The sequence below is a fragment of the Scomber scombrus genome, chromosome 8 (assembly GCF_963691925.1).
Source record: "Scomber scombrus chromosome 8, fScoSco1.1, whole genome shotgun sequence".
Classification (NCBI taxonomy): Eukaryota; Metazoa; Chordata; class Actinopteri; order Scombriformes; family Scombridae; genus Scomber; species Scomber scombrus.
In genome coordinates, this window is record NC_084977.1 from 26277264 (window position 1) to 26284843 (window position 7580).

General features: G+C 38.2%; 2 protein-coding genes across 3 annotated transcripts; one reads left to right on the top strand and one right to left on the bottom strand.

Moving 5' to 3' along the window:
* Positions 1-623: 623 nt before the first annotated feature.
* ncbp2as2 (NCBP2 antisense 2 (head to head)) lies at positions 624-1892 on the bottom strand. The gene is made up of 2 exons (XM_062424397.1): positions 1787-1892; positions 624-1667 (listed from the first exon to the last, which is right to left on the bottom strand). The coding sequence occupies exon 2, from the start codon at positions 1604-1606 to the stop codon at positions 1301-1303; it is 306 nt and encodes a 101-aa protein (XP_062280381.1). The 5' UTR covers positions 1607-1667; positions 1787-1892; the 3' UTR covers positions 624-1300.
* A 1339-nt stretch (positions 1893-3231) lies between these two features.
* On the top strand, positions 3232-5809 carry fkbp2 (FKBP prolyl isomerase 2). 2 transcript variants are annotated; one of them, XM_062424720.1, is made up of 2 exons: positions 3232-3787; positions 5371-5809. In XM_062424720.1, exon 1 carries the CDS (start codon positions 3372-3374, stop codon positions 3777-3779), a length of 408 nt encoding a protein of 135 aa, XP_062280704.1. In that variant the 5' UTR covers positions 3232-3371; the 3' UTR covers positions 3780-3787; positions 5371-5809. The 2 variants fall into 2 exon arrangements, with proteins under 2 accessions (XP_062280704.1, XP_062280703.1); XM_062424719.1 differs by having other exon boundaries at positions 3235-3818.
* Positions 5810-7580: the final 1771 nt, after the last annotated feature.

The window sequence follows — 7580 nt, forward strand, 5'->3', positions numbered from 1 at the left end:
CCCACAGTACAAGACATCTTTAGACATTTAAAATGAGTCATTTTGTCTGACTAACACTCCAAACCCCAAAGACATTCAGTTTAACATCAGAGAAGACATAAACCACTGTAAAATCATCACGTTTGAAGATGTGATGATGGAACCTGTAAATATTGATCATTTAATAGTTTTCTGTCAGTCTATTAATCAAATCATCACTGTAGCTCTCGAAACATTAAACAAATATTATACTTTAAACAAGTATGTCTGAGTATGGTTTTCCTAGTTCAAAATGACCTCCCTCCTCCCTAATTGAAAAATCCCAAATCTATAAAAAAGAAAATATTTTTACATGTCAAAAGTATCAGAGACAAGATGTCTGCTACTTCACTCTTAATGTATGTGTGCTGGAAGTTTCAAGTTTTACATCATACTCATGTAAGTTGCATATTGGACCATGAATGGTTTCCAAAATACGTGTTGTGATTAGGTTAAAGTCTTCATCTTCATCTCAGTTAAACACAGAAAACTGTATCGCCTTCACCAGATGAATGTCAAGTTTCAAACTCAAGTTTCAACTGAAACACAAATACATTTCTTTAACATATTGTTTACGTTTATATGAAGCAACACAGTTTGTATCATAAATTATAATCTTTATTTATACAGTCACAGAAAAAAAATGAATCCATTCTTTCTATACACCATTTATTTTATTTGTACACTTTAGGCCAATAAAATGATTTACACTGACAACTTAATCCTGTACAAATCCATAAACTAACTTTATGGCAGGATTGGTGTATTGGTTTGACTGGTGGAAAGGGAAATATCACTTAAACGTATTATAGTTGAATCACCGGTTATTGATGCTTCTCCAAACTAATCCAGGGTACAAAAGTGCACTTTGATAGTTCAACTTCAACCAACATCTGAAAAGTGCACTTAACCTTTCCAATCTACCAGTTTTGAAGACAGTTTTGTCTTTTCCACACACTTTTCTGTACATGGGATTTAACAGCATATATTTCCATGTGTTCTGGATGTACTTATTTTAACTTTTTCTACTTATGATAAAATACTGGCCACTGATTGTAGGTCAGAAGGAGTGAGGTGAGCTGATTGTTTCAAACATGAAGCCAGGTTAGTGATTAACCACCACATAAACAGCTGTCATGCACTGCTGAGACAAATTCATGCACAATCTCCCCTTCAGTTTCAGCAGCTGGCAGTCTGGCGAGGTCAGTGAATCCATTATCGGACAGGGTCGTTTACATCAGTTCATTCCCGGTCTCTGTTATCATCCTACACCCTGACTCCTTTATTTTTTAATCTGTCTGGATCCATCCTTCCACCCTTCTTTCACTTCATCCACAAATGTCTTTCGGACCCTCCTGAGACGGTTTCCCACATCTTGCAGATCACCCGGGACTCGTCCAGTCTCCTCACGGACCTGCCGAAACGTCTGCGACCGCATGACCCTCTTTGATGCGTCCTGGCCGGCTAGCTGAGCCTTGGTGAGGGCGTAAGCTGTGATCTGTGCGGCCCTGCGGATCGGACGAGACTCTGCCAACTTCTCCACCACCTGGAGTCTGTTCAGGAGGGTAAATAACATGCGAGCCAGCATTTTGTCGGAGGTCCGTAGCTCAGCCTGCTAACTTCCAGTCCAACTCTTGTGTGTTTCAGCCCTGAAATAACACCAATATTTCCAGTTAGTTGTAGATATATATTCGTCGATTACATACTGTTATGGTGGTTGTATTTGTGGTGTACATTTTGATAAATATCAGTGAGAAAGGTGACTTACTTCAGCTGCTCCGGGTGACCGCTGAGAGTGACACAACAAACTGAGGAGGGAGCTGGAAGTTAGGTTCAGGTTGGAGGAGAAAGATCCACACTTTTCTTAGTCCGAATGGAGATTTTAAAAAAACAATGAAAGTGTACTTCTATCCCCCACACAATTGATAAAGGTTTTAACAGTCTCTAGAGTCTCTAATCTGCATTGTTTTTTAGTCATGGTATGATGTGATCAGTAAGTTATTTAGATCATTTAGACTCCTATTTAAAGGATCAGTGTATGGGATTACTGCCATCTAGCGGTGGAGTTGCAGATTTCATCCAACTGAGAACCCCTTGTAGGAGCCAAAATATATATATTTGCTTATGTTTTTTGTTGGGCTGCATTTATTGCGTTGATTGACACATAGGTGTGTTTTCCTCTATTTCACCTGTTCGCTTGGGTGGCGCAGGGAGTTTTAGACAAAGCTGGTTAGTAGGGCTCCTATCCTACTAAGTCTTTCAGCAGCCTTTTTATTTTTGGAGAGTAATCGCTACACCCCTCACCTCCCCGTCCTCTTGTACATAAGTAAAACTGCCTTTGTAGTTTGCCAACTTTGCTTCATTCACCAGTTTGTTTTTCAGTCATGATATGGTGTGCATCAGTAAGTTATTTAGATCATTTAGGCCAGTGGTTACCACAGCTGCTCCTGGAGAGCTACTGCTCTGCATGTTTCAGGTATCTCCACACTTTAACACACCGAACTCTAATAATGAACTCATTATCAAACCATTGACAAGCTTCAGCTGCTTGAGAATGAACTAATGTAAATCTAATATCACTTTGAACTCTGCCTGACTCAATGTCTTTTTGACTCGTGAAGTTCATTTTTGTTTTTAATTGAAAATACATGTTGAGAAGTTTTTACTGGCCAAGCTGAAGGTTTGTTTTTTTCTGCAACATATCCGTGTGGTTAATGGTCACATTAATCACATAGATCCACTTCAATGTTTGCTGACTTTATTGTTTGATGTACTGTTGTTGTTGTTGTTTTTACATGTCTTGTAAGGTGTCCTCGAGGGCTTTGAAAGGCGCCTTTAAATAAAATGCATTATTATTATTATTTTTATTAGACCACGTTCTTTTTTTTCATTTACATTTTTTAAATTTTGCACAGTAATAAGACAAAAAGCCAAACGATAAAGAGATTACAACAAAAGAAAGGTGCACGGTAGCGGCAAGAAAACCAAAAGGGCTTTTTACAGGGCCTCTACCTATATTATGCAGAGTTTACAAGTTAGTTTAAAAACAAATGTTGAAATGTTCGTGAATTAATAATAATACAGAAGTTGAACAGTTTAAATGGGTAAAACTAATAATTGGCCAATACACTATCGAATCTGAAGCCAACTTCAGCACCATTAGCGGCTTTCTCCCGGAGGTTTTTAATGGTAACTCCAGCCGGTTCAAGTCTACTACGTATATCCGCTTTCTGCAACACTTACTCTGGCTCGTTTCCCCTGATTCATTCCCCTCATCGCTCTGAGCTGCAGCTTATCCAAACCTAAAACCCTTTTTTAAAACACCTGGAAACCGTCGTGCGGAAGCTGCGGCCATGCGGGCGTTGTTGTTGTTGTTTGCGGTGACGGTGCTGGCGGTGGTCAACGGAGCCGAGAAGAAAAAACTGCAGATTGGCATCAAGAAGCGGGTGGACAATTGCCCCATCAAGTCCCGGAAAGGAGACGTGTTGAATATGCATTACACGGGCAAGCTGGAGGATGGCACCGAGTTTGACAGCAGCATCCCCCGCGACAGGCCTTTTACTTTCACCCTGGGAACCGGCCAGGTGATCAAAGGTTGGGATCAAGGCCTGCTGGGCATGTGTGAGGGCGAGAAGAGGAAGCTGGTGATCCCCTCTGAGCTGGGATATGGAGACAGGGGGGCCCCACCAAAGATCCCCGGAGGAGCCACACTCATATTCGAGGTGGAGCTGCTCAGCATCGAGAGGAGATCCGACCTTTGATGAAGGAGGTGATGTGCAAGCAAGCAAGCAACTTTAAATGTGAGTTATATATTGAGCTGATTCGATTCGGCGATTAATCGAGAAAAAAAGCAGTGATTTTAATCGGTCAAGCAGAAAATATCAAATATAATGTGGTTCCAGCTTTTTAAATGTGATGATTTATCTGAGTGAGTTTATCTGTCATGTAATTAAAAAAAACTATCTTTTGGTGTTGGACTGCTGTTCAGACAATACACAATGTTTTATTTTGAGCAGTGGCGATTTTAGACCCCTTTCATGGGTGCTCAAGCACCCCTAAATTTGATCTCAGCCCCCTTACAAATAAATAAATTATTATTGTTGTTTTTTTCTCTAAAAATGATTTTATACAACAGTAATTATTTTGCAAGCCTGTCTGTTAGAGATGGGATAAACACTTATGCTGTAGTTTTAAATGTTTTTATTTTAACAGCTTTAATGTACTTTGGATAGTTTTGTCATTATTATTGTCCTTCCCTCAGGGTTTATTGACTATCTCAAGGTCCTCTCTATAGAGATCTGTGATTGTTTGTTCTGAACCATTATTATTATAGTAGACCACTCTACTGTGTATTAATATTTCCTGGTGTAATTTACGTTATCTACTGAAATGAGTAATTTAGCAGAGGTGATTGAACACTTTCAGGGCATTGTATGTCAAATTCTCACTAGGAGCTGAGCCTCCCTAAAGGTCTGATCCTAGAATCGCCCCTGATTTTGGGCTTTGCAAAAATCTGTGGACAGTTTTTCCATTAATCTTTTGACAAGACTAATTGAATAATCCAAAAAAAAAGAGTTGTCTATTGTAATAAAAGTAATTGTTTCTTGCAATCATAGTAAATTATCACAGTATTACTCACCTACCTACCAGATGGTATTTTACACTGCTATGAATGACTTTTCATACCGAAGTCTGTATATTTTATGTACATTTCTATAAGGCAGAGAAAAAATATCAATAGTTGACAATTAATTTTCTGTCAGTCGACTAGTGATCGATCTATTAACTCTTTGTTTCAGTGCTATATGACATGTATGCAGAGCAGACTATTGATTTTGGTATAATTAAATTTTCAGTGCTATCAGGTTCAGCTAATGGGCTATTGATTTTTGCTTGTATATGTATATATTTCTTTTATTTTACATCATTTTAGATGCTAAAAGGTTACAGTGCAATTGAAATAAATGTAAGTGAAAACCTCTTTCTGAAGTGTAGCAGTGACTGACAGTCTGTGATGTTATACTTTGATGTTTAATCACAGTCAAAGAAGAAGAGCATCTCCATGTTAATCAGGCATAACAGGGGACTGAATGTCGAAGTTAGAGGATAGTACATCGATTATCGATTATTGATATATGTTGTGTATGCCTACCAAAATAATAGAATCCCTGTTGCACCTGAGGTCTGACACCCTGAAAAAAAAAGCTTCACAGTCACCTTTAGATTACCTACTCGCTCAGTAGTCACACCTGATGAATAGAATTCCTTTAAGGATCAAACACATGAGATTTATGTGCTATTTTATGAATGACGTGAATGTGAAGTGTTAATTAGTGATAATTTTTCTTTCAGTTTTCAGGAGTTGCTGCAGGATTGAGAGGAGACCTTCTGACCTCAGATGAAGATTATATGGCAAATCTGGGAGTACAGTTGCCCCCCCACCCTTCCCATGTCGTAACCACTGCCCTCCTTTCACTGGCTTTGCTTAAAATGGTCCGATATAGTGGATTGAAGTTATTGATATAAGAACTGACAGTATGTCCTTGCTAAACATTAGTAGAAAATTTCCAGTCTGCAGCTAAAACCCAGTATTTTGTCGGAGGTTAAGCCCGGCTGTTCCATCTCATTTATGTTTGTGATTTTTCTGTCATTAATAAGCGGGTACATTCATATCTCTTCTTTGTTTTTGCTAAATGATTTAGGTTATTAATGTTGTTAGTAATTGAGACTAAGAAAACTGTTTTTCACTTCAATTATTTGGATTGTGATAATAAAATTTAGACCTTCTAAATGCAGTCTGGAGTGGTTTTATTGAACAAGAAAATGCCTGAGTTTGTGCAGCTTTCTTTGGCATTAAATACATACATGTTTCACATATAATAGCTGTAACAAAAAGCTCTGATCCTGAGATTATTTTATATAATAATAGATCTGCATTTATTTTGCCGGGTTGTGCAGTCTGTGAAGGATTATTCACTGAAAAATTCTGGTAAATACACCCTTTAAATGCACAGTAGCATTTAACCATGTTGCTCAACATGCAAAGTCAAATATGTGACAAAGGATACAAAAACAGCTCTATTAAAAGTATTTTGGCACACGTCCTGAAGCAGGGTGACATGAAAATGTATGTAAAAAGTTCAAACAAACTATCAGGATGAAGTGCCAAGTCAAATAAGAGCAGCTGTCTCTCAGTTTCCAGTAATGTGTGACACGACATCACAGCAGCCAATCGCATGGCACCACATCTCGCACTTGAACTTCCAGCTTCAGTAGTCATGTGACTTTGGGCTTTTTTACAAATGCTAGGTTTACAGAATTAGATTCAGTGGTACATGTATTTGCATATACAGTACTGAGCAAAGACAAGGCGGTTAGTAAAAAAAAAAGTACATAGTAAAATGTTTGAATGAATGAGAAATATCTGTTTCTTTGTTTCGAAGGTCAACGAATTTCACATTTGGTGAGTCATCAGTACAGTTCAGTTCCCACATTTAAAATTACTCATCAAGCTCAAGGCCACTTGTATTTGTCTCCCTCAGCAGAAATGTGTCTTGGATAAAGTGAATTGCTGCAACAACAACATCATGAAAAGAAAATCAAAACTCAGTAAATAAGAACATGTGCAAACACTGGCCTAGCCTAAAACATTAGTACTTTTTGTGTTTTAAAAAACTGCAGTTCTAAGGCAAAGCATCTGAAGCATACACACTGTAGTAAATAAATCACAGAACAGACAAATCTAATTTTACATACTTACAAACAAGCATAAAAGGGAGCGGCAGTTATCTAAGTGCCTCTCTGCCCTTCTGTTTGTCCTCCGGTTTGACGTTTAGAATTACATTAAATGCTTTATCAGATTATGTGTGTGTAAGTGTGTATTAGAGATAGGACTAAAAAAGTACTGCTATGATGTAGCACGGTTTAATACTGGGCTCTGATGACATCATTTCTCAAGTAAAGATGTTATTTAATTCAATAAGAATCAAACGGTATCACTATCATCAGTATTAAAAATCTCCATAGCTCCAAACTGCATTTAAACTGAATATAACATGATCCCAATAGGGAGTTGGGGAGCAATACAAAATAGAGTGAGTACTGAGGAAAAATAGGGGAGGAGATAGAAAAGAGGTAGTAAGTTATGACCTTAATAAGAAAAGGGCACTGTAGGCCTAACCGGACTGATCTGATTACAGTTACCTCTGCTCTGTTCATAGAGACAGCCAAACACATCTCTGACCTTGGTTGCCATAGTAACACTATCAGGGTGCCTCCTGTTTTACCCAAAAGAAGCAGACCTACTGTCTACTACTGTCTCAAGGGGAAACAGTGTCTCACAGTTAAGATTTGGTGCGGCCTTACAATGACCTCAAGGCCTAGTTTGACCCAGTGTATGACAGGAATTATGGAACATTCCCTAAAAGACATGATGGAGTGAATGAGGAGATCAGAGCTGACAGGAGCAGGTTTGAAGAGCATACTGGAGTGTGGTGAGAGCATGGACATAAACATTCAAAGCATATATACATAAAATAAATAAATAATAATCTAAAATATAT

Bases quoted from the DNA above. Each gene is read 5' to 3' on its own strand.
- ncbp2as2 (XM_062424397.1), bottom strand. From the start codon at position 1,606: ATGCTGGCTCGCATGTTATTTACCCTCCTGAACAGACTCCAGGTGGTG.
- fkbp2 (XM_062424720.1), top strand. From the start codon at position 3,372: ATGCGGGCGTTGTTGTTGTTGTTTGCGGTGACGGTGCTGGCGGTGGTC.